Consider the following 26,506-nt stretch of genomic DNA (forward strand, 5'->3'; position numbering starts at 1 on the left):
AAAAAACAAAGTACTTCATATAGTATCCTCTGTTATGGTATTTCAAGAAGTATAAACAAAGTTTGCTGTCTTTTGAAACAGATTCCACTGGAAGTATGGCACCCAGGATGCTAATGGTATCCGAAGACGAAGTGGTGCTCCAGGGTGGGGATATACGTCTAGTGTGCTGCGCCATTGGAACCCCACCACCTACATATAGGTAAGAAAGCCTGAAGTTATACCTACAGGAATTGCAAGTGCGTAGTTTTGTAATCTAATTATGTTTTTTTAGTTGGTTTCGTTACACGAATGGTCGTCTCAGTCCCGTTTCGAACAGCATCCGAATATCTGTGTCCGATCAAGTCCTGATCATAAGAAGAGCCCAGATTTCTGATAGCGGAACTTGGACCTGCCGAGCACACAATCAGTATGGCGAGCAGAGGAAAGACGCCAGACTGAGGGTTCGGGTTAGATTGGTGGTTAGCGTTCATCCGCAATTACAAGTAAGAATCAAGAATCTTTAAATATTTTCTAACGCATAGTTTACATGTTGGCTATTCATTTCTGTTCCCATCATTAACCTCCTAGTTCCTCCCTCCAGTAACCGCCATTAATAGACCTCTAAGCGTAGATAAAACCCTGAGAAATAGGTTGGAAGTCTTACGTGTATTGTGTGTCTGTGTTCCACTCCCCAAACCGTATGACTGCTTCGCCGCAGAAATATAATGGTGCTACCTATCCATTCTTGTGTTTACTATGTGTATCATCAATGCCATGGTATGTTTGTATTTTGGTATAGATGGTTCAATGAGTTCTCAGTCCATCTGGGGTTACGTGGTAATCGGTGTTCATGGATTTCTCAAAGTGAAAGTCGCTACCCGTTTTGAGTCATAAAGTCTTACTGCTTTTTGAGGTTGTGCGGCAGAAACAAGTAGTTAAGTGCAACTATTCGCATGAGCTTGCAAAAGCGCCTAGGATTAGAGGGTTAGGAGAATATAATATTAAAAAAATCGGTTGTCTGTAAAGTCGGTATACTGGCGATAGTTGAACGTGACAACGTCATAAGAAAATACTGATGGAATGGTTTCATTTTTCAAAAGAAAATTTTAATTTTATTTGTTTGATAGATATTTTGTATGGATATGGAGAAGGAGGTAAATGGAAATCACTATTGAATTGATCATGACGCTTCAATTTCTCTCATGACGTTTTCAATGTTCAAATTAAACTCGAATTGACTACGGCGTTCCATGATCACGTCTTTGGTGTCGTCAAATAATTGGAGAAATTTATTGCCAGTTTAGCCACGTGATCGTGGAACGCCTCAGAGCGAGGTAACGCCACATGGGTCATGGTTTTTCGTGCGTGCAGCCGGCTCCATCGAATTATAAGACGTTGTCATGTTAAAAAAATCTTAAGAAATAAGCAATGATGACAGCCCTGAAGTAGAAAACTATTACTTCTATTCCATATCAATACATATACGCACAGAAGCCTAGATTGAAATTGTACATGCTCTTTGAATGTAAACATTGATAACTTAATATTCTGGTCACATTTGATTTATATCAGACGGTTCGCGGATCCGAGATGTCGACATATCGTTCGTTCGACGAATATGTATGATTTAAGATGAAGCCATATTGACATCGAGAATAAAAATATGGAATACAATTTTATTCGTTTTGTTAGGGTATTGGGTTGGACAAACCTTCTCACGGCTCAACTTGTGTTAACTGGCTAACAAAGGTCGTAGGCATCACAAAGTGAATGCAAATTTCATTTTGAGACATGATAAAGTCGAAGTCTCATATGCTATTAGGTTCGAGTTTGGGTGCGTACCGCGGTGTTTTCACTGATCAAGTTGGGCAAACTTTACGCAAGCTTGATGATGAGATCGCGCGTCTAACATTACCATTAAGCACAGGACAGTGGACAGCTAGGATAAACACATGGCCCACTTGATGGAGATTAGTCTCGGATACTATTACATATGAGCAATATCAGGGGTTTGACCCAGTCTCTGCATAGTGATGATTTCACGATATGTTAAAGTGACAAGAGTTTTTCCGAGTATTTAAAATAAAAAAAATCTTGGTAAAGTATAATTAATACAACATTCATGTTTGAACTAACTTTCCTGCTTAATTTTCTTTTCAACAATTTTCTTGCGTAAATCTTGTCCTTGGGAACTACTTTGAAAAAGACAATTTTCACCATTCGTTTATAACCTAACATTTTCACTAATGGCTCATCCAAAATCGTTATTGACACCAGTAGGCCTTTGTAAAACTACTGTTTCTTCTAAATCAAACTAAAAAGAAAGACTATGTCTGAATTGAGATTGTAAAACCAAATTAACTACTCCAACTATTCGAACTCTATGGTCAAGTGTCCGTTGCAAGTTAATCATCTCTAGAACAACCGACCTCGTGAATAATTCATTCAGTCCGAATCCATCCAGTCCTTTGTCAGAGCGAAAAGGCAATTTCAATATTAATAATTTAGATTTATTATACATTTTACTGGTAAACTGTTCACGTTCAATGGCGATCTGTAAACGATATTTTCATACCATAATAAAATATTATTATCATGTTGTTTGCTAAAAAATTTTTGCTCTTCTGTCATAGAAATGTTTTCAATAACTTTATTTATATCTTCATATTAATTAATAACTAGACGATGACCGAGCTTTTCTCGATTTTTTTTTTGATAAGTGGCTTACTAGATCGGTTTATCGTCCCCGAAATCCCCTGTATACAAAATTTTATGAAAATCATTGGAGCTTTTTCCGAGATTCAGATTATACATATATATATCATATACAAGAATTGCTCGTTTAAAGGTATAAGATTATTAAGATTCAATTCTTCACCAAACCAACGGTAAATGATTTTATTATGTTGTTTTATTATTAAGCATTATTTGCATCATTCATAAATGTCCATATTATTATGGACTTTGTTTTAAAAAAACTAGGAGCATCTGTAGTCATTTATTTCTATAGAGCAGTTATTTCCCTGTTAAACTTATCTTCGTTCTACTAACTAACGTATCCAAATCATGAATTTTATTTGATTTTAATTCTCCAATAAAATTCCTTGGAATGGCAAACCAGTCACATTGAACCACAGCTTTCACCTTGCTCTTAAAAATTGCTATTAACTCCATTAAAATTAGTAAGCCTAATCTATCACTCATTTATATTTATAGTTCATTCACATTCACAGAGATATAATAATATTTAGATGAAGAAAATCACGTTGCAAGTATATTCACACAAAAACACCCAGGCTAGAGTATTTTGCAGGCAAATGCTCATTTCATTTATGTAAAAGCTTCACCCCCCGTTCCCGTCACGGACTTATAATACTATATTATACTATACCTAATACTAGTTCGTACAAAGAAGTAGCAAGTTATGTTTAATCTTCGGCCGTCGGTGGCGATCTCGTCAGCGCGACTCATGAATTATTCAAGTAAAGGCCCACTGTCTTGGCCGACCGTTGTCGAATAAGTCGGGTGCGAATCGTAGGGGATTGCAGTGGGCTGTAACATTTAGGTTATCATGTTTTATCTGTGTGTTAAAATTATTTCTATATACTTTTGATGCTTGATTTCTTTATAAACCTCTAACAATTGCTTTTTTAAAATTACAACTAGGGAAAATATGGTTTATCTATCTTTTTTATTTCATTGAGCATCAGTTGAAAATTACTCCATGAATTTTCGTTAAATTTTGGATATTGATTATCTTATAGAGGCCATCGTTACAACAACGAAAGTCGTTTATAAAACGCCAAACCAAATGTTTTCATTAAAAAGCTTAATTAAAAGGGGTATATTATGTACTTATGTATGTATATGTATTAAGCTTATATTTCTAGAATATGATTATTTTTATTTATTACAAGTGAGTCGACTATTATCAAAGCCGGCAATCTGACTTTTGGACAATGATTGGTAAATCAGAAAAACGAATTATTGACTTTGTATTCCATTGGCAGTCACAAAACTCTTCGGAACGACATCTTAGATAAATAACAGGTTAACTATTAACCTTTATTTAATGCAGATTTTGAAACTTATTCTTTGAAGGAGACGATTATATTCAAATCAATCTGTATTGACATATCAATAATTTTTTTTTGTCCAAATGCACAGATTGCCACCTTTGATAATAGACGACTCAAGTGTCCGTATTAAATTTCGGGACACATCACGGTAATTTATAGCTAAGTATTTTAATTCCTGAAACTTTAGTACTTCACTGAAAAACTCGTAAAGTAGAGATAATTTTAACATGAAAATTTAAGGAGCCGGGTTGCGAGGGGTCGTTTCAGAAGTCATCCTAAACTTTGTAATTGTAACAATCGTTTGTATAAACAGAAGTCATTCATTTCATTTTAAACTTTACTGTATTTTAATTGATAATTTCTGCTTCCCTAAATTGCTGGAGTTGCTTTTTGTATTTATGACGGCTGAAGTGAAATGTTATTAATGCAAAATGAAATCGAATATAAAATAAAATATACTATGAATCATAAAATAAGAAAAAAAAAGTAACATAAAGAAATAACAAATTAATATTCATTTCTAGACATTAGAGGAATTAGCTTAGTCAATTACGTATAATATCAGGAGAGCTTAATATTTTGACACCATACCGATTATTACTTTATCCACAGAATTTATCCTCAAATAATTTTAAGTCTCAAAACTTTCACGCAGTTTAAAATATTTTCAGACAAATACTGGAGGAGGTTATTTTAAATACCTGTCGTAAATACAAAAGATTTTGATCCTTGAGCTCAGACTAAGAATACTTTTCGCGTTAGGTAAAAGCTTAAAGCTTAAAAGGTTAAGCATGAAATAATACCTCAAATGAAAACAAAATCTAAATAAAAATATCAAGTACTAGTAAACATTGTTTTATGTTTATCGTTGCGGAATGTAATTCACATCATTAGGAGGTGAACTTCTAATTCATGTTATGATTGCTCATTGGAAAAGTTGAAAACATACTCAAGTCTACATGAACCTATGTAAAATTCGCGAGTAGCCAGTATAAGAGATCGAAATAATAGGTTTAAGGTCTTATCTCAAACATGACGAGCAGGCATAAGAGCCCTTTTTAAAATAATCTTATCCTGGAAATGCTGATATCGTCTTCTCGCATTAAAACTGTATAATCTCAAAACTTACTCAATTTTACAGGAGAGTGTTATAAAGGTTTAGCATATTTGAAGTCTTCGTGGCCTAAAGGATAAGACGTCCGGTGCATTCGTGTGTAGCGATGCACCGGTGTTCGAATCCCGCAGGCGGGTACCAATTTTTCGAATGAAATACGTACTTAACAAATGTTCACGATTGACTTCCACGGTGAAGGAATAACATCGTGTAATAAAAATCAAACCCGCAAAATTATAATTTGCGTAATCACTGGTGGTAGGACCTATTGTGAGTCCGCACGGGTAGGTACCACCGCCCTGCCTATTTCTGCCGTGAAGCAGTAATGCGTTTCGGTTTGAAAGGTGGGGTAGCCGTTGTAACTATACTGAGACCTTAGAACTTATATCTCAAGGTGGGTGGCGCATTTACGTTGTAGATGTCTATGGGCTCCAGTAACCACTTAACACCAGGTGGGCTGTGAGCTCGTCCACCCATATAAGCAATAAAAAAAAAATAAAAAAATATTATGATATTTTAGTCATAATCATCTTTGCAACATTTATTTTTTAATTTTTACTAGTTACATTATCTGTGTTTCAAAGTAAGATAAAATTATGTAATAATTTTGTTAATAGTAGTCAAAATATAGGTAAACTAAAAAAAAAACAACTAAAACTAAAGTACGCTCTTTTGACAGTATTTATGAGAAAAATACTGGTGATATCACTGATACTAAATAAATGATTCCGCATATTAACTCAATTTCGAATATTTTTGGAAATTTTACACTTTTAATTCGAAAAGACGATATAGTTACTTGCAATATATGTACGTTGAGGAAATCATCTATACTAATATTATAAAGAGGAAAGATTTGTTTGTTTGTTTGTTTCGAATAGGCTCCGAAACTACTGGACCGATTTGAAAATTCTATTTCCATTAGAAGTCGACATTGTCCCTGATGAACATAGGCTACTTTTTTTTATTTATTTTTTTTGGTTTCATGTGTGTTTTAATGTTTCCGAAGCGAAGCGAGGGCGGGTCGCTAGTTCTTTAATATAAATGTATGACGGAAAATTTGTAATCATATATGGGATCAACTCAGATGCTTTTCAATGAGTCTTTTAAGGTCGTAAAATATATTCCTGGTTTGCTTGGTTTCACAGGTAGCTAATTCTGGAAGTTCAGTGGTCTTCAACTGTTCGGTCGAAGGTGGTGATGCGAGAGTGAGATGGCTACATGATGGAGTGCCAGTTGGTGGGGGCGAGAAAGTGTTGAGGGTACACGGCGTGGTGCGTGCTCATAGAGGGATATACCAGTGCTTCGCTGAACGAGATCTGGACAGTGCACAGGCGGCTGCAGAACTAAGACTTGGAGGTAAGTGCTGTAACTATTCCCGAAATCGTATGAAACCTCACCATCTTACGGATCGCTTAGAACCTCTGGATCTACGAATGATCTTCAGTTCTCTCTGCGTTTTGTACTGTATATTCCATGGAGAGGAGAGAGAGAGAGAGACAGAAACATTAAAAAAAATTCAAAAAAGCAGATACATTTGTACAATAGGCGGTCTTATCGCTAAAAGCGATCTCTTCCAGACAACCGTTTAATTAACAGAAATTCTAGAAAATATAAAAATATAGCAGGTATGTTGCGGTGTACTATAGACAATACATTATCATAGAAAATATATACATACAATAAACATAATATATACCGTTTACATATAATATGGAATATATAAGTATACCAATATTTATATACCAATATACATACTTACATACAATACATACACATAATACATCAACAGTATGGAAATGATGATGCAAACGAACAGCACTAAGCAGATAAGTAGTGTTCCTTCACCATTCTTCAATACTCGGAGGAATTGCTTAAGATGATACCATTATCTCGTTTTGACCATACCACCGCCTGCAATCCGTGCAATGTTCATCCATTCGTCGTCCATGGGTGATGGTAACCAATTACCCTCGGGTGGTAAAAAATTGCAGCCAGCCACAAGAAATCTTGAAAATATCTCACGATATTTGAGATTGTAAAATATACAGAAACTCAAAAAAATGGTGTGCGCACGCTACCAGCGTCAAGTATACGTATGTATATAGCCGACTGTACATATTTGCTTTTCCTCTACCCTGCCTAATAATAAATAAAAAATACCATAGATAATTGTGTCGTAGAAAGAGTTGCCGGACCGTACTGGAGGCCTCGTATAAATATTTATCATATTCCATTTATTTATTTGTGTTCATACTCCGTGAATCATCAATTTAAAACAAAATCAATCAACCCCCTCCCCCCGCATCACAAGAAACTGTTCACCCTGTGCCACCGGCTATTTACATTACGCGCTTTAAATATTGCGCAAAATTTATTTTACGATCTCTTTTTAATGTTTAGTGATAGTCGAACTAGAAGCAGCAAGACCTACGGACTATCTCTTACATAGACTTAGAATTAAACCTCATGTCTCATGATGAATATCGGCATCACGGTGTAATATCTATGGGCTCGAATAACTACTTAAGTCCAGGTTGGCTGTGAGCTAGTTCACGCGCCTAAACAACAGAAAAAGAAAGTTCACATTTAAAAATACTACTTATTTATCGCTTAGATGGGTGGACGAGGTCACTGCCCCGGTGTTAAGTGGTTACGGGAGCCCATAGATATCAACAACCTAAATGCCGCTTACTTTAAGACATGAGTTCTAAGTCTCAGTTTTGCAGTACGGCGTTGGCTCTACCCATTACTGCTTCAAACCGGAAGGCATTACTGCTTCACGGTAGAAATAAGTTGGACGATGGCACTCACCAGTGCAGGATCGCATGACGCTTTACCACCACAAAAAAAAAGAAAAAAAAAAAAAGAAACCCGCCAGTTACATTATTTACCTACAGGGAGCGCCATCCTCCGTGCGTCGTATTCCTCAGTTCTGAGGGTCGTGACCTTTACTGAGCACTTTTGTCAGGACTATATTCTTCCATTCACTTCTGTCCTCCGCGCAGTGGATAGCGACATTGATGCTGGATTCCAAAGTCGTCTTAATCTGATCGGACCAGCGCATGGGACTACGCCCCCTAGGCCTCTTTCCTTCCACTTTGCCGGTGATGAGAAGTCTTTCGAGATTGTCACCCTTTTTTCTCGCAACGTGACCGAAAAACTCTAAAATTCTACGTAGGCAAATGGTGGAGAGTCTTAAGGAGACGCCTAGTTCTTCCAGGATTGATGCGTTTGTCCGATGCGCCGTCCAGGGAATCCGCAGCATTTTCCTCCAGCACCACATCTCAAACCCATGAAACTTGAGTAAGAAATTCTTCTAGGGAATTGACTATCTGTTTAAAAGACGTCGAATTAAAAAAACACAGACAATTCTTTGAGAATTCTTCGAAGTAGCTAACTGTAGAAATGAAATTTTTCATTTGAGCGCTCAACATTGTTGCTTGACTTCAATGTGGGGTCCGAGCTTATTTTAAATAACATTTATTTTGTTAGTTGGTTCGTCGAAGTTAAATTATTTTTTTGTTGTTGCTTAGATGGGTGGACGAGCTCACAGCCCACCTGGTGTTAAGTGGTTACTGGAGCCCATAGACATCCACAACGTAAATGCGCCACCCACCTTGATATATAAGTTCTAAGGTCTCAAGCAATAGTTACAACGGTTGCCCCACCCTTCAAACCTAATATAGGACCAAATAAGAGCTAACTTCTGTACATTTGGAGAAGAATCTGGAAAATTGTCCGGCTTAAATTAAGATTTGATAAGAGTCAACAGATAGATTTTAATTAATGACTGTAACTTGCCATCACTCAAACCGGCCTTATGACCCAGCAGAGCAACAATAATTGCAAAAAAAAACACTTAATAATATCGATAAATTGCGAAAGTTTAATCTTAAACAACAAATTTTACAACATTTCAGTCAAAGCTTAATTAACTAACTTTAAAGTTTTTATTATTAAGGACAGAGGTGCGGTTTTTTTATATGCGAATATAATAAATCTGGCAATAAGGTACAAAGGTACCGTTCCAATGTAAACTAATTTAAAAATGTAACTTTTAAATTAAGACATAAAAAATTCACGTACTGTAATGTGAAATTCGAACTTCCGAAGTCCGTTGTGTACAAACAAACCTAAGCACTGTGAGATGCGTAAATTAGATTATCGTCAAGCTAAGAGCCTGTTTTGTGTTAATGGGTCTACTGTTTTTATTTACCTTTTCTCGCTTGGGATTTTTCAATTCCTTTGTTTTGTTTTACTTGCTAACAATAATTTATGGAGTACTTCCTTGTTTTATGAATAATAATCATGATTGATAGACAGTTGTACACATTTATTTTGAGCTCATTTTATGCTCTATATCGATAATAACCACGAAAACTGTAAAAGCTTTTTCTGAAAGGAATAAAATCCATCCGCAAATTTTCCTACAAAGACTGACTAGATGTAGTTCACCAAGTGTATAAAATAACAATATTTTTGCAATAGACTTGCGAAATATTCAGAATTTCTACACCAAAAATCGTATTTGATTGGTCGCACCCGAGCTTTTAGCGTCCATCCGGCCAATCACAGGCTTCGGTCGGTAATTACGAATGGATGTAATTTCCCGAAGTGGCACGACTGTTGGCAGTTTTATGCACGCGGTGCGTTTATTGATTATCGTCAAATGCAGTAATTGCTATACCGGTCATGCGTCGATTGTGGATGTACGTACGAAAGTGGTGGCTAAAGATACAAACTTAAGCGATTTTTTTTGATATTAGCTTACTTATATTGTGATAAATACTGCAAGCCACACATACACGTACATACAACACAAAGTTTAAGTTATATTTTTAACAGGACTATAGAATTAATGGTTTGATCCTTTGCCGCGGTTGGATTGGTATAAAAATTGTATGGTTTTTAATTCTAAATTACTTTTGAGTGGTTCTATTTAGGATAAGACTTATCGTTCAGTTTTTTTTTATTGCCTAAGCAATGGGTGAACGAGCTCATAGCCCACCTAGTGTTAAATGGTTACTGGAGCCCATAGACATCTACGACGTAAATGCGCCACCCACCTTGAGATATAAGTTCTAAGGTCTCAAGTATAGTTACAACGGCTGCCCAACCCTTCAAACCTACTTTTGAGTAGTTCTATTTAGGATAAGACTTATCTTTCAATGGAGGTAATGGAACATACATATTTTTCATTCGCCGTAATTTACAAATTAGGCCATACAAGCAAAGACGAACGCTGCGTTCAATTGAGATCGTCAAACGGGAGGCTTACCCTGTCGGCCTGGGACTGACCGAGGCGAGCTTTCCAGGCTTTCGAATTTCCGATGACCCCATTTATAGTACCACTAGTGCAGTGGAGAACATAAATGAAGATGAATTCCGTTAGAGGATTGCTTTGTGGCTAGAGCTCTGTAGAATAGGTGTTGCTAGGTGTGACCCAGTTAGAGTTAATATTATTCAATGCATCGTGATGTTGAGGGAATGAAAATGGCTTGGCATAATTTCGGTTTTAGTAATGGTTTTCGTTTTAGGTCTGGTTTCTAGTTCATAGTTGTTAATAGTTTTTTTTTTGTATTAATTCTGATGGCATTTATTGTCTATTGATTTCACTGTTTGCTTTGGAAAAATAGAATATAAACTTTTAATGAAAAACAATTAAGTTTTATCCGATTAGATAGGCATAAACGGCATTAATAGTATTCCGACGTGGACAGATTTGTTTTAAAACTATAATTTCGGTCTAAAACAATTTGGATAATTATTCTAATCGTAAATTTAGGAAATCTAGATGAGATAGTCAGCGTATATAACGAACCAAAATTTAATTTTGGAACAGTTATATATGAGCAGCAGTTTTATATGAAAACTGATACTGCAGTGATGCTTTAAGGTATTTAAGTTTACTATGTAGGTGAATTTATTGGTAGCCGCAGCAAAAAATTGGAAAATAATGAAATGATATATTCAACTCTAAAAAGCGCATAGACAGAATGGAACTTCGGTAATGAAAACATTGACAAATAATTCATCTAAGTGGTTGAAGCGATACAATTAGTCAACTGTCATCGCCGGGTATCTGAAATAAATTATCACGTTGCGATTCTTATATGATGGGCATTTGAAAATATTTATTGACATTTGACATTATTCGCTTGTTATCACGAAAACTGTAACGTAAGGGAGTTTATAAATCGGAAATTAAAGTGTAAAATTAGTATTGACTCGCTACCTTCGCTGGGCATTTAAAATTAACATTATTATATTTTATTGTCATTATTATTAGGGAGTCCAACAGTTATATATAGTTAGCCTATCCATTAAGTACATTTCTACATGGATACCAAGTTTCAAATCAATCGGATGCATGGTTCAGTAGTTATAACGGAACATCCGTAAAAACCACTGCAGATTTATATATTAGTATTGATTATCGCTTCAGCTTCTGACTCATACCATATGATTACAAATCGCCTGTCAGAATGTCCGGCTGCACGAGGATCGCAATAAAGCCGACTGCCCTTTAACAATTTAGACGCTCGTAATTCCTCTAAATTTTCCTTTATTTTTACTGTTTCACGGCAGAAATAGACGGGGTGGTGGCACCTACCCGTGCGGATTCACAAGAGGTCCTACCACCAGTAACAATATATAATTATACAATAGAACATAGCCAAACAGTTCATATATTCATAACGACCTGTTGTGAATATAACTGGTTTCATTTCGATCAGCAAACACTACATCAAATTTATCATATCAACTAACCTAACATGATTAGGGAAATAAACCCAAACACTGAATTATGAGAGCCAAGGGATTCATATATCCAACGTCATTATCAGATATGAAGATAAATTTATGTAACCACAAACTTTACGGTTAGCTTGACATTGTTAAATAAGTTATCACTGGTGATAGGACATCTTGTCAGTCCGCGCGGGTAGGTACCACCACCCTGCCTATTTCTGCCGTGAAGCAGTAATGCGTTTCGGTTTGAAGGGTGGGGCAGCCGTTGTAACTATACTTGAGACTTTAGAACTTATACCTCAATGTGGGTGGCGCATTTACGTCGTAGATGTCTATGGGTTCCAGTAATCACTTAACATCAGGTGGCCTGTGAGCTCGTCCGCCCATCTAAGCAATAAAAAAAAACCAAAATGTTTCTTCTAGTTAGTAATCAGGATCGTCTTCAACATCTGACCTTTCCTTCCCAGATACAGCACCAGAGCTACACTATACGTTTATAGAGCATATTTTCTTCTAGTTAGTAATCAGGATCGTCTTCAACATCTGACCTTTCCTTCCCAGATACAGCACCAGAGCTACACTATACGTTTATAGAGCATATTTTCTTCTAGTTAGTAATCAGGATCGTCTTCAACATCTGACCTTTTCTTCCCAGATACAGCACCAGAACTACACTATACGTTTATAGAGCAAGCGTTACATCCTGGTCCGTCATTAGCACTGCACTGCGCTGCGTCAGGATCGCCGCCCCCAAGGTTCACATGGCTGCTTGACGGTCAACCTATTGAAGATCACAGCAACCCACAGAGGTTGGTGCTATTTTACTACATAGTTTTCATCTTTCTTCGACAACCATCATTTCTTAGCCATGGTTTCTCCAGGTGTAGTGACATTCCAAACCTGATAAGTTCATTACTCTTACTTTTGGATCTGGATCTGGATTTATTAGTTCGGTACAGTCATATCCTTCTATTTTCATTCAGCTATCAAATTTAATGATAATCTAAACAAAAATCCATTGTTTTCATACAAACAACATGTATGCAACATATTATAATATATTATGTATGCTGTACCAAAAAAAATGTATTACTATATTAATTATTACCATAGTGTAATATTAGTTATTTAATTTAAAGAAGAAATGTATAATATTAGAAGCAATGGAGGGTAAATTGGTGGCAATTTTCCATATTTTTTTTGTTATGGCCGCAAGCATGAAACTGTGAACTTTATTTATAAATAAAATTAATAAAACAAAAGTTGCGATAGAATTGGGATAAAAGTGCAAAATCATTCTATTTGCTATTAGGGAGTTTCTAAAATAGTACAAGGACCCCCCCCTGGTCTGTGGTGCGATGACTTCTGAACGGTAGCCGGCAAGGGGTGGATGAGGAGAGCTGAAGACCGGGCTCAGTGGTGTAGATTAGGAGAGGCCTATGTCTAGCAGTGGACGACTGAGGGCTAATGATGATGATGATGATGATAATAATAATAATAATACTAATAAACGTTCGTTTTTCACAGGAGCATAACACAGTTCGTGAATACTAATGGTGACGTAGTGACTTACTTGAATCTAACATCAGTGAGACCTGAAGACGGTGGAAGATACACGTGCAGAGCTCACAACACCAGAGGCTCTGTCGACCATTCAACTAGACTCAATGTGTACGGTAAGATTTCAGATGTTTATAATTTCAATATAGCAGGGTATTACCTAAGCAAATATCTTGGTTTTGTTCAAAGAGGTTATGCAATTAAAATGATTAGCTTAGTAAAAATTGAATTATAGAGTTCAGAATAAAAATAGACATCACCATGGAATTCATTAAATTTATTGATCTGTTTTTAGATTATTAGACTACGTTAATAATAATAATAAAACCAGTAGTAGACAAAAATTTACAGTTTATTGTTTTAAGAATAAAGTACTTCGATGAATTTTGTTTTTATTTACATATTTTTAATTGATTTTAGCGAAACGCTATTCGTAGGTAATGAAAAGAAAATTGAAGAATAAGCTTTGAAACGCTAAGATACGTCGGAGCTAATGTGGATAGGACGTTTGGTATATTCGTATCGACTGGTCCGATCATGCCCAGGCAAAATTCTGCGGCCGGTGTTTTTTTATTGCTTAGACGGGTGAATGAGCACTCGGCTTAACTGGGCAATTGGCGGTAAACCCATCCTTTAAGCCGGAATGCATTACTACTTCACAGTAGAAATAGTTTTAATTAATCGTCCGTATCAATTGTTTTAAATAAATACATTAACAGCCAACACACATGAATTTTCGTTACTAATGTTAAGGTAGCATCGGTCCTATCGTGACCATATACATGCATTTTAATTCTGTTGTTATACATTGTGACTTTGAACTAAGATCTCAAAATCAATGGCAGTATTTTATGCATTATCCATGTGATGTCCCAGAATCACCCATTACCAAGTAGATATCGCAAGCTTTATGTAAGCATCAAAGTTTTACAGATACAACAGCCATCGTATCTATCTAACATGCCGCAATACCGAACGGGATATATATAATAAATTGGGCATATTTCTGCAGGTCCCCCATCAATAAGGAGCATCGGCCCCGTCCGCGTGGTCGCAGGTGTGAACACGACCGTCTACTGCCCATATTCAGGATTCCCAATCAGGTTGATGGAGGTGCATTTTCTTAGTAAAAATATAAGTTTCCTTGAGTTTATTTATGTTCTAGTTTTCAAGTAGTTTTAAATAAATTAATAATATTCTAATACAATTATTTGTAATTTTAGAAATTTTCATTTTTTTAATTTACAATAAATGAGACAACTAACTTTTAATTAGATTTTTGTTCTTGTCTGTTGGATTACGCAACAGTAATTTTTCTTTTATTTAATTTTATTCACTTAGTCAAAACCATTAATGTAGGCAGCGTTTTGGAGTCTCAGAATAAAAACACAGATTGGTCCCTTAAAGTTTAGTCAATCCTAGTACTGCTTTAGACGAGGTTTTAATTTTCTAATTAGAAGAGTAAATTTCAGATAAGGTTCGAAATCTTTCTAGAAATTCAGAGATTATTAATTCTGAACTAAACTGTTTCAATTGGCATATATCTATATTCCCTTACAGTGAAATCCGTTGGCAACGAGGAGGAATGGATCTAACGTCCAGCAGTGGTCGAGCATTAACTGGTGCGTCTGGAGACCTGCTGCTCTGGCCGGCAGAACCAGCTGACGCAGCTGTATATTCCTGCCGAGTCACATCACCTTCTGGACAATACGCTCAGAAGGATATCCAAATATTTGTACGAAGTAAGGGCTTTTTAGTATTCCATGCAATTCTTAATTAAATAAAAATTAAATTTACCTTAGAATACGATTGTTACCTTTATAACAATGAACGCATGAGTATTTTTAGGGAACGACTAAAAAAGTTCGTAATTCCTTTTAATTCGATTTAAATTTTCCCATTATTGTTCGTTTAAGTATATTTTTTGGATGATCTAACAGACCTTCTGTTGTGATATGGTAACGGTGGTCACCGAGACCGAAGTCTCAATGGTCAACCTTTAAGCCACATTGTATGACTGCTTTCTGGTTTCTCCGCATGCTGGCTAATAATAAGCCCCACTACCAACAACTATTTAAGTTTATAAATATTTGTGAATTTGACTCTTGTTGCATAATGCTGTCCTTCATTAGAAATAAGTTTGGGAAAGGAAAAACTATTACGATTGGTTAGATTGTTTTCAAAATAAGATAATTACTGTCATGTATGTGCAAACAATTCTTTGTAATTATTATATTAAACTAATAGTAGTAAATTCGCTCTGGTGAATACACAAAATCTTACATAAAAAAAGTCGTTTATGATTATATATTTTTATTGCTTTGATGTGTGGACGAGCTCACAGCCCATCTGGTTTTAAGTGGTTACTAAAGCCCATAGACAACGTAGTCTACAACGTAAATGCGCCACTCACCTTAAGTATAAGTTCTAAGGTCTCAGTATAATTACAACGACTGTCCCACCCTGCAAACCGAAACGCATTACTGCTTCACGGCAGAAATAGGAGGGGTAGTGGTACCTACCCGTGCGGACACACAAGAGGTCTTACCACCAATCATGATCAAATATTGAGTCCGCATTTATTTAAATTAATTCTCTCCACGATATCATTGATTTGGTTAGAGTTCAGCATAACTACACTGAAGTTACGCAATCAATAAGCGTTTCAAAGTTTCCTAATGCATCTTGAAGTAAAACAAAAATTATTTCAGATCCACCAAAAATAGCGGGATTCAACTTTCCAACGGATTTAGTAGAAGGCAGTTCTATACAAGTGTTATGCGGTATAACTTCCGGAGACAAGCCCGTTTACTTCGCTTGGCTGAAAGATGGACAACACATACCGCCTAGCTTGCAGGTCTATAGATATAATTGCATTTTGTATTCTATAATACTATGTAACTTTTGGGACTAGGCTATACTAGTGATTGGTTATCCATTTGTTGAAATCGGTATTTTGATAACAGCTCTTGTGTAGATACTATCTAGAAGACACGCGTACCGGCGTATGTTGAACTAAGCTCAGTTTTAGTCTTAAAGGCAAATGTCATTATCAACCTCAGTTTTTAGCACTAAAATAACCAAGCACAGCCGTTTTAAAAGGTTATTTCAAAAAATAATTAAAAAAAAGCGTGGGCTGCTTTTCAGGATATTATCAAAATAACCCTTCTATTCATATCTGTGCATAAAATGTTTATAACTACTGATACCATGCACCCCACGCTTTTTTTACAATAAAATCATTTTCTATTTCATAGTTGGATTTTCCATAACAGCGTATTTTGTTAGTATTTTTAAACTATTATTTATTTTTCATTTTTTAGTCGAATTTAAATTTTTTCATTATTTTTTTTAAATATTTTTTTTATTATTTAGTCATCGGTTCTTAATAATAATACAAAATTTCGAGTTAATCCAACGTTTTGAAGGGGGTCAAAATCATATTCCGTTACATACATACATCTGAAGCTAATAAAAGCGTATTAAAATTATTTAGTTTAATTTTTTTTTTTTCTAAACTTCAACCTCGTTTTGTAGGTTCAAGAGAAATCTCTAGACGAGTTTAGCTTTTTGATTTTCTCCCATGTCACGTCGAAGCACAGTGGTGATTATACCTGTGTCGCCAGCAACACGGCTGCCGAAGTCAACCACACGGCGAGACTCGCTGTTAAAGGTAAAGATATGGTATTTTGAGTGAGTTAAATAAAACATTCAATCGTAGATGAATTTGATAAAGCATTTTAAGAAAGAAACAACGAGAAAATTGACTAATACAATTAAGGTTAGTTAAAACGATAATAAATAAGAAAGGAAGAAAATGTTACAACATTATTATGATTGTATGTGTATTTATAGTTTTTAAATTGCTTGATGAGCTGATTAGGAAATAATTAAGGCATATATATAATCGATCAGCTGTTCTTGTGGAAACACTGTATCAGTCACCATAATTATATAGTCAAGCCTTAATAGTTTTTATGACAATTTCATTTAAATAATATAATATCAATAACATAAAAAGATTTGATAAAAATATATGAAATAAAACTCAACGTCATGCAAAACAGATATAAGTCACGAAAAGGGTTTATACACAACAAAACAGAGTCATTTCAGAGCGAATAGAATTTCTAGACTAATGCTTAAAATGTTTTGTGTCTCATTTAGAATTTGTAACCAACAAATAAATATTTAGTGACTTGTAGCTTAATCTTTCGAATATTCGTTTTCAGTTGCACCATCTTGGGTATACGAGCCTCAAGATGTCTCCGCGCTATTGGGCACCCAGATACTAATAAACTGTGCCACGAAAGGCTATCCGGAGCCGAGGGTTACCTGGTTGAAAGGCCACGGTAGGAATGCCGTAGATTTGCTGCTTCCAGAGATATTTTTGCCAGCTTCCAGAGATCTTTTTTGCCATGTACCATCCGGCTTTGGAATGAGCTCCCCTCCACGGTGTTTTCCGCGCGCTATGACATGTCCTTCTTCAAATGAGGCTTGTGGAGAGTACTTAGCGGTAGGCAGGGCCTGGCTCTGCTCCTGGCATTGCTGAAGTCCATGGGCCACGGTAGCTACTTACCATCAGGTGGGCCGTATGCTCATCTGCCTACAAGAACAATAAAAAAAAGATTACTAGATTATTATACTATTACTAGATTTATTTAAGTGAATTTAATATCTATAAATCTAATATACAGACGCCAGAATTTCAAATTACTAAACTATCTAAATATCTATAGAGTGATTTGACCATAAGTAACAAAAATTAAGGATATTTAGTGAAGAAAATCTGAAATAATGTAAAATATTTTAAATTATATTCTGTTGACGCTAAATTAACCATTTTTGAATATTAGTTTCCACAACACGGAATAGAGTTAGGCAAGTAGCATTATATAAATATATTGAAAAATAAAGAATCCTATAGCGATGATATAAATTTTAAAAGTGTATTGGTTGTCTTCCAAGAATGTTTCCGGTGTACAAAAGCCTTTTTTTTCGGGCCGGGGGCCGAACCTCCTCCGAGGACCCCGCGCCTGGGGGGCACGCGGAGTATGTGGGACTTGACGGTCTGCAAGTGTTGGGAGCAGACTGCGGGCTCAAGGAATTTAGGGTCCCACCCACCAAACGACTGACTCCCCTTGCACTCTCTCACCCGACGTCCGATCTCAGCCCGGGGTCAGAACCCAGACAGAGTAGGGGGGTTCCCGCGGTCAACACTACAACCAGACTCGCGGCGCCACCCCTAGGACCCGACGTACAATACTTAACTACCTTTGGGCTATTTATTAAAACTAGTGGTCCCGCAGAAGTCAAAATTCGACTTTAATCAATTGAAATGTTATGTTTGAGCATTATTATGGTTCTATTGTCAAATACTATTGTATTTATATAATATAATAACAGATTTCGTCAAAACTAAATAATAATAAAGACAACAACATTCATCTATTCTCAATTTGACCACAGACTTTAAGCACTAACAAAAGTTTGACAATGGACAATAAACAAAGAGTATATTTATATATATGTGTTGTGTCAAATACATGGTAGTGTGTAATGTTTTCTTTATTGATTTAATATATCTTTTGTATAAATATATCTTTTGTATATTTTTAAAAAAAATTAGCATTGTGAACTTCTTCTCTATATTCTCGATAAGTGTGGAAAATTTCAAAGGGATACAAAGTTCTTCACGTATTAATATAAGTATATATAGGTAGATAGCGTTTTCGTGTATTTTTCCATTTTCACGGGAACTATATTTTTTTTATTTTTTTTATTGCCCTTGTAGGCAGACGAGCATGCGGCCCACCTGATGGTGAGTGGTTACCGTCGCCCATGGACTTCAGCAATGCTAGGGGCAGAGACAAGCCGCTGCCTACCTAATAAAACGGAATTTTGTTTTTCAGGGACCGGAGCGACAGATTTTCGTCCAGTCTCCAGTCTCGATCTTCAGTTCGCGGTTTTGTTCAACGGGTCCCTGGGCATCGCCGCGGCCGCGCACCACCACGAGGGACAGTACATGTGCTCCTCCACTAACGGCATCGGAAGGGGCCTCAGCAAAATTATCACGATTTCAATTAACGGTAATCTTGATTTAATGAAAACACGAATTAATGCCATTAATAAAAATCAGACCCGCAAAATTTTAATTTGCGTAATTACTGGTGGTAGGACGTCTTGTGAGTATGCACGGGTAGGTACCACCGCCCTGCCTTTTTCTGCCGTATAGCAGTAATGCGTTTCGGTTTGAAGGGCGGGGCAGCTGTTGTAACTATACTGAGAACTTAGAACTCATATCTCAAGGTGGGTGGTGACATTTATGTTGTATATGTATATGGGCTCCGGTAACTCTGTGAATTTACTAATGGCCATAATAATAGTTCATTCTTAGAATTTTATGTTCTGAATTATAATACGATACCCAATTTAATGATAAAAGTATCAGAGGTGAACAAACAATTTACTATATGATAATTTTATATCACATTCACAAATATAGTCCGAGCTTACTAGTGTCAGTAAAAAAATTAATTTAGCGTTACTTATGTCAAGTCGAACCAATCACAATGCATGGTTATCATATCTGGATAAACAATTTAAAATCTATATATGTTTAATTTGACCCCAAATGACATCACACGTAATGAAGTTGGATTAAAAAAAAACATGTGAGCTCTGTTCCTTACTATCCTTTGCACGATCGCCGTGTTTATCTAATTACTTTTCAGAGCCTGCTCATTTTGAGTTTTCCTCACGTAACATGACGGTGAAACGTACAACACAGACAACTCTACATTGCGACGCAAGAGGCGACTCTCCTATACAGCTGCAATGGACGCACAACATGAAAAGAGTGGACCTTACTACTTACCGGTAGGTATTTGTCTCCAAGAGCTGGGTGAACTACTGCCTGACACTTTGACCCTCGGGATATTTCGGGTTATGATGGTAGATATAGTACTAATTTGAAGATACATAGAAGTCGTCGTGGCCTAAATGATAAATTAAGGCGTCCGGTGCATTCGTGTTGAGCGATGTACCGGTGTTCGAATACTGCAGACGGGTACCAGTTTTTCTAATGAAATACGTACTCAACCAATCTTCACGATTGATTTCCACGGTGAAGGAATAACACTGTGTAATAAACATCAAGCCCGCAAAATTAAAATTTGCGTAATTACTGGTGGTAGGACCTCTTGTGAGTTCGCGCGGGTAGGTAACACCACCCTGCCTATTTCTGCCATGAAGCAGTAATGCGTTTCGGTTTGAAGGATGGGGCAGCCGTTGTAACTATACTGAGACCTTAGAACTTATATCTCAAGGTGGGTGGCGCATTTACGTTGTAGATGTCTATGGGTTCCAGTTAACACCAGGTGGGCTGTGAGCTCGACAACCCATCTAAGCAATAAAAAAAAAAGTAAAATAAACTACTTTCACTCATGATTCTCATATCTAGGAGAATAAATCTTTTATTTCAGGGTATCCGTATCAGAAAAGAGATCAGAAAGCGGTGTCAGTTCACAGCTTACAATAGCTCACGCTGAACGTCATGATTCAGGAGTATACAGATGTCGAGCTGAGAACGCTTATGGGAGAGATGAACTATTGATATACTTGGCTGTTCAAGGTATGGGGAAATTTGGTTTGATTGACTGTTTTAAAATAATTACGGATATCTTTTAAATAACTCAATGGTATTACAAGAAAAAGCATTTAACATCCACATATTTGCATCGATGAATGAATGCTTTACATAAAATTTCCAAAAATGAACAGATAATTGAAACTAATTCAGTTATAATATTAAACGGGTCTTCGCTTTTAAATCCGATAGTGATGTTGAGAGTTAAAAAGCTATTAAATTGTAGGATCTCTGTAAGTTGTTTCAACACAATATATGAGTTCACAAAGAATGTAAGACGTAAATATAATATTAAATCTACACAGAACTTCCCGAGGCTCCACTGGGTTTGCACGTAGCCAAAAGATCAGGTCGTGGAGCCACCCTAGCCTGGCGTCGCGGCTACGACGGTAACGCTAAGCTCCGGACCTATCGACTCCAATACCGGGTGGTTGGTGAGAACACGCGCGCGGACAACACTGACTGGATCGATGCTCCCGCTCGGGATATTCCCTTGGATAAAGTTGTTGAAAGGTAATCAAGTAGCTTGAATAATAAAGCAATATATTTTTTTATTACTTAAATGGCTGAAGCAGTTCGCAGCCCACCTGGTGTAATACGCTCACCGGTGCAAATAAGCATCACAACGTAAAAGCTGCTGCTTACTTTAAGACATGAGGTCAAAATATCTATTGGATAACAGTTACCCACCCTTCAATCTGGAACACATGTTTTTTTCGCTGCAGTAATAAATTGGATGGAGGTACTGAGGTAGGTACTGTATATGTATATTGTAAACTTGTACACGCAGCCATACCCACAGTAAAGGTGTCAGTTGGTGATCTATACTAATATATAAATCTACATCTATACTAATATATAAATCTACAGTGGTTTTTACGGATGTTCCGTTATAACTACTGAACCATGCATCCGATTGACTTGAAACTATCCTTGTAGAAAATACATGTACTTAATGGATAGGCTAATATTTATAATTGAGTGTTGCACTCCCTAATAATAATGACTATAAATAATAATGTTAATTTTAAATGCGCAGCCAAGCGGGCGAGTACGGCTAGTTGCAGTATATAGGTATTTATAATACTAAGAAATAACCGCTACCCGTTCTCCGGTGAATCTATAAGTCTCGAAGTAGTCAATAATGTTTTACATTAATTTTTATTTTAAATTAAATTCATTTTTGCTCAATATTATTTGTATTTAATCATCGTTCGAATTATTCAAGAATTATCCGCTACAGATCAGATTGATTTATCGTTATACGAATTTAAAAGAAAAGATCAAAGGCTTTCACCAATTTTTAAAACTCTTATCGTGTCAGTCGACTCCACAGGAGGTTTTTCATTCTCGATATCCCAAGACGTACCAGTTTTAGCGTTTTTGAATATTTCCACAGCACCTTTCCCTACATTGTCGGGAGATTGTATAGTTACATATTGATATTCTTTTGCAAGAGCTGGCGCGTCTTCACTATTCACCTTGATATTATTTAAACCCAGTGTTGTATTTGTTGCTCCCGGACATATAGTTAGTACTCTCACACCGCTCTTTTTGTAGTTGTATTCGTGCCCTAAAGATCGTGAGAATCCCATAATTGCAAATTTCGTTCCTCTGTATGTCGGGAAGAAAGGATCAATGTAATGCACTGCAGTTGACGCTATGTTAATTATAGTACCGCCTTTTCCGTTTAGTTTGTCTTTTCTCATATTTTCCATGAATTTAAGAGAAAATTCAATAGTAGCTACAGCGTTTGTCAACAAGAGTTTCCTTGGTTTATTTTCTTCAATTATACCTGCATTGTTAACTAGTACATCGACGTATTTGTATTTCAAAGAAATCATTTTCGAGACTCTCTCCAAGTCTTTAGTAATATCGCATTCAATAAACTCGGCTGTGTTATTGCCGTACTTACAATTTAACTCTTTCGCAGCTTTTATACCATTTTGCACATTTATGTCAAGTATAATTATGACTTCTGCACCATTTTTCAAAAAGTTATCAGCTATAGCATAACCGATACCTCGTGCTGCTCCCGTAACAACTACAACCTTACCTTCGATTTTTTTTTCATCTTTTATATCACCCAGAGCACTTACAATATTTATTGCAAAGCAAGACACGAAAAATGTTTTTATCAAACTAAGTGTCATGTTGCTTGGCGGTCATGTACCACTTTTAACTCGTAGTAACTAAATGATACGAATTTTATTTAATTAACCCACCATCACAGTATTGTAAATATGTACATTATTAAAATTTATGATGTTTATTTTACTGAAAACTGCGACAAGTGAAATAAATTATTGCCTACTGTTTGTTCTTTGAAATAAAATAATTTTTGAAATAATGTATTTCTGAAATACTATTTCAAAATTTAGTTTTAATAGAACATGAAGCTTTGAAGTATTGTTTTTTTTATTTCTGTTAAATGTAAAATGTAAACATAAAAAGAAATCACACAACACAAAACAAAGACATTTCCATATGAGACTGCGGCAATGTAACTAGTCTGGCCATAAATACTGTTACATAAAAACTATTCTTTTTTTCAACTTTTTAATTACTTTGAATTTGGAACACGTATATTATTTTAAAAACTTCTTTCGCTTTTGCGCCATTTCATATATTTTTTCGTGTTCATTATCAAATTACAATATGGAATGGGGTGTTAAAGAAAATAGAATTGCAGTGATCGCCTCGCACAAAGTGGGTATGGAGCCGTCAGTCATATTCGGGATACAAAAGCTTGGTATCAGCCGTATGTTCGTACATCGTACTATCAACAGATACAAAAACACTTCGTCTATTTATCGAAGACCAGAAAAGATCGGGGCGGCCGCGTGCTGTTAGAACTACAAAGGCCGTTAATGCTGTTAAAGCCAGAATTCGTCGAAACTCCATTAGGTAGCAAAAAACCTTATCCCGAGAAATGAAAATTCCCGTTAGGACTCTGTCGCGTATTATAAAATAAAACCTGAAGCTTGGTTCTTATCGTCGATATACAGGACATGCCCTAAATTAATCTTTACAATTAAAGAGACTGGATCGATCACAATGCCTTCTGTCGCGGTACGCAGGTGAAAGGCACATAAATATTCTCATTACCGATGAAAAAATTTTCACGATTGAAGAACACTACAAACTACACTATAAACTAAATGATAAAGTGTACGCTCATAGTTGTTGCTCGAGTAGTTGGAAATGTACAACTTGGCCATCATCCTGCGTCAGCGATAGTTTGGTGGGACGTGTCTTATCAAGGAGTCACAAAACTACATTTTTGTGAAAAATGAGTGAAAACTTCAGCTAAAGTGTATCAAAATACAGTCTTGAATCATGTTGTGAAATCTCTCAGCAATACACTTTTTAAAATATATCGTGGACTGTCCAGCAGAACTCTGCATCTGGTCACAAGGCACGAACTACCCAAGCCTGGCTTGAAACTAACGTTCCGGACTTTATAAGAGGTGAAGACTGGTCCTCATCTAGGCCAGACCTAAACCTTTTAAATTTAAAAGATAGTCAGTTTTAGAGGACATGGCCTGCTCTAAGCGACACAGCGGCATTGAGTCTCTAAAAAAATCTTTAGAGCAAGCAGTAGCGAAACTTCCCTTGGAAACAACAAATGTTCACGATTGACTTCTACGGTGAAGGACATCGTGTAATAAAATAAAAATCAAACCCGCAAAATTATAATTTGCGTAATTACTGGTGGTAGGACCTCTTGAGAGTCCGCGCGGGTAGGTACTACTACTACTCTGCCTATTTTTGCCGTGAAGCGGTGATTAATGCATTTCGGTTTGAAGGGTGGGGCAGCCATACTTGAGACCTCAGAACTTATATATCAAGGCGGGTGGCGCATTTACGTCGTAGATGTCTGTGGGCTCCAGTAACCATTTAACACCAGGTGGGCTGTGAGCTCGTCCACCCATTTAAGCATTCAAAAAAATCATGACCAAATAGATTAAGGGCCTATATAAAAGCCAAAGGTGGCCATTTCGAAAAAAAAAAATTATTTATTTTTTGCTGAGACTTTAATAAATATGTAGGTATAAATTTTAATAATATTACACTACTACGTAACAAAAATGCATTTTCATTTGTAACAGAACTTATAGCTGGACTAGGTATTGGTGTAATTTTTTGGTTTGGTTTGGTTTGGATAACCTTTATTGGTTAACACGAAGTAATTGTCTTTTACATTAATTTTGGTTTGAAATTAAATTCATTTTTGCTAAATGTTATTTGTATTTAATCATCGTTCGAATTATTCAAGAATTATGCGTAAAACAGATCAAACTAATTTATCGTGATACAAATTTAAATATCAAGATCACAGGCTTTCACCAATTTTTAAAAGTCTTATAGTATCAGTCGACTCAACAGGAGGTTTTTCATTTTCGACATCCCAAGACGTACCAGTTTTAGCGTTTTTGAATATTTCTACAGCTCCTTTCCCTACATTATCGGGAGATTGTATAATTTGATATTGATATTCTTTAGCAAGAGCTGCTGCGTCTTCACTATTTACATTGGAATTATCTAACCCCAGTGTTGTATTTGTTTCTCCGGGACATATTGTTAGTACTCTCACACCGTTCTTTTTGTAGTTGTATTCATGTCCTAGAGATCGTGAGAATCCCATGATGGCAAATTTCGTTCCTCTGTATGTAGGAAAGAAAGGATCAATGTAATGCACTACTGTCGATGCTATGTTGATTATAGTACCGCCTTTTCCACTTAGTTTGTCTTTTCTCATATTTTCCATGAACTTGAGAGAAAATTCAATAGTAGCTACTGCGTTTGTCAACAGGAGTTTCCTTGGCTTAATTTCTTTAAATATTCCTGCATTGTTAACTAGTACATCCACGTATTTGTATTTCTTATAAATAATTTTCGAAATCCTTTCCAAATCTTTAGTGATATCGCATTCAATAAACTCAGCTTTATTCTTTCCGTACTTACAATTTAACTCTTTCGCAGCTTGTATACCTTTTGGCACATTTATGTCCAGTATAATTATGACTTTTGCACCGTTTTTCAAAAAGTTATCAGCTATAGCATAACCGATACCTTGTGCTGCTCCCGTAATGACTACGACCTTACCTTCAATTTCGTTTTCTTTTTTTAGGTCACTCAGAGCACTTACAATATTTATAACAAAGCAAGATACGAAAAATGTTTTTATCAAATTAAGTGTCATGTCGCTTGGCGGTCATGTATCTCTGTTGACTCGTAGTAACTAAATGATACGAATTTTATTTAATTAACCCACCATTACAGTGTTTTAAATATGAACATTAAAATTAATGTTATTTATTTTACTGTTAGCTGCGACAAGAGAAATAAATTATTGCTTTGTGTTTG

General features: G+C 36.0%; 3 protein-coding genes across 3 annotated transcripts in view; 1 reads left to right on the forward strand and 2 right to left on the reverse strand.

Annotated features, from left to right (window-relative positions):
- Positions 1–16,475, forward strand: part of LOC101735828 (cell adhesion molecule Dscam2) — a 205,764-nt gene extending 189,289 nt beyond the window's left edge. The window contains exons 7-14 of the mRNA XM_021346467.3: positions 82–199; positions 272–482; positions 6,321–6,531; positions 12,584–12,737; positions 13,456–13,604; positions 14,501–14,591; positions 15,049–15,230; positions 16,200–16,475. Of these exons, the coding sequence (XP_021202142.1) occupies positions 82–199; positions 272–482; positions 6,321–6,531; positions 12,584–12,737; positions 13,456–13,604; positions 14,501–14,591; positions 15,049–15,230; positions 16,200–16,402 (1,319 nt within the window). The 3' untranslated portion in view covers positions 16,403–16,475. The remainder of the gene's footprint in view (positions 1–81; positions 200–271; positions 483–6,320; positions 6,532–12,583; positions 12,738–13,455; positions 13,605–14,500; positions 14,592–15,048; positions 15,231–16,199) is intronic.
- A 5,841-nt stretch (positions 16,476–22,316) lies between these two features.
- LOC101744214 (15-hydroxyprostaglandin dehydrogenase [NAD(+)]) lies at positions 22,317–23,353 on the reverse strand. Its single transcript, XM_004923856.5, has one exon. The coding sequence runs from the start codon at positions 23,287–23,289 to the stop codon at positions 22,420–22,422; it is 870 nt and encodes a 289-aa protein (XP_004923913.1). The 5' UTR covers positions 23,290–23,353; the 3' UTR covers positions 22,317–22,419.
- Positions 23,354–25,372: 2,019 nt separating this feature from the next.
- On the reverse strand, positions 25,373–26,371 carry LOC732963 (alcohol dehydrogenase; the record flags this gene model as incomplete). The annotated part of the gene is given in 1 exon segment (NM_001046961.1): positions 25,373–26,371. A coding segment is annotated over 1 exon segment (870 nt). The 3' UTR covers positions 25,373–25,472.
- Between the last annotated feature and the right edge of the window lie 135 nt (positions 26,372–26,506).

The sequence above is a fragment of the Bombyx mori genome, chromosome 5 (assembly GCF_030269925.1).
Source record: "Bombyx mori chromosome 5, ASM3026992v2".
In the NCBI taxonomy this organism is placed as follows: domain Eukaryota; kingdom Metazoa; phylum Arthropoda; class Insecta; order Lepidoptera; family Bombycidae; genus Bombyx; species Bombyx mori.

What these genes read in the sequence shown, in the direction of transcription:
- LOC101744214 (XM_004923856.5), bottom strand. Translation starts at nt 23,289, where the DNA reads ATGACACTTAGTTTGATAAAAACATTTTTCGTGTCTTGCTTTGCAATA.